General features: G+C 46.1%; 1 protein-coding gene across 1 annotated transcript in view; it reads right to left on the reverse strand.

Annotated features, from left to right (window-relative positions):
- Nucleotides 1–905, reverse strand: part of grik4 (glutamate receptor, ionotropic, kainate 4) — a gene marked incomplete in the record, with an annotated part of 296,905 nt that overhangs the window by 5,356 nt on the left and 290,644 nt on the right. Inside the window, 2 exon segments of the mRNA XM_032508827.1 lie at nucleotides 68–233; nucleotides 667–840. Coding sequence (XP_032364718.1) covers nucleotides 68–233; nucleotides 667–840 — 340 coding nt within the window.

A 905-nucleotide genomic window follows, 5' to 3' on the forward strand; every position in this document is an offset into this window, starting at 1 on the left:
TGTGTGTGTGTGTGTGTGGCTGCAAAACAATGACATATCATATGTAATGAAGTGTGTAACCTCTGACCTGGAAGAAAGTCATTGTGGATCCTCCGTGCATGGTGCCATACTCTATCGCCGTCTGATCTGCCAGATCGTCGACTGACTCTATCGGTACCTCCATCCTCTGGACTGTTAGGAAGGCAGCCAGGTTGGCGGTGTAGGATGAGATGATGATTAATGTGAAGGCCCACCTGTAGAGGAAAGGCAGGGGACAAGAACATATGTATTCATCTATAAAATGCAAATGGTCAGGCTGGTGTATGAAGATAGATTGCCCGGGTGAAAATGAGAGGAGAAGACACTCCAGGATTATCAGTGGATGGCGGGGTGGATGCATGAATGGGTGGGTGGGTGGTTATGGATAAAAGTGACAATGCTTGGTTTGGATGAAAGGAGGTGAAGTTTAGGCTGCAAAGGCAGACATACACAGACAATGTCTCACGTATACACAATCCCAGATGGGATCACTATCTAATCTTAAACCCTGATGTCCTAGAAATCTGGAATGAAGCTTGATCAAAGAACAGAATTGAATGTGTCTATTAAATGTGTAATGCCTGAGTGGTTTTGAAAGCTGAAAACATGCAAATGTACTCTTTGTGTGTCTCTGTTGCCAATACTAACCACACTCCGCTGACACAACGTGTGGAAAGAGCTCTGGGAGCAATGGTGGATCCTTGCTGCATGAAGCCTCCAACAGGGAACCAGAAACTGTTACCAAGTGAGTACTGGTTGATTAGCAGGTTACAACGACCCTTTAGACACGGGTGCGGGTTGTACCACTCATAAGGTGTCAATCTGGGGAGAACGAGACAATGGGTTCAGACAACACAGAGAGAGAGAGAGAGAGAGAGAGAGAGAGA

Source organism: Etheostoma spectabile, chromosome 3 (assembly GCF_008692095.1).
Source record: "Etheostoma spectabile isolate EspeVRDwgs_2016 chromosome 3, UIUC_Espe_1.0, whole genome shotgun sequence".
In the NCBI taxonomy this organism is placed as follows: domain Eukaryota; kingdom Metazoa; phylum Chordata; class Actinopteri; order Perciformes; family Percidae; genus Etheostoma; species Etheostoma spectabile.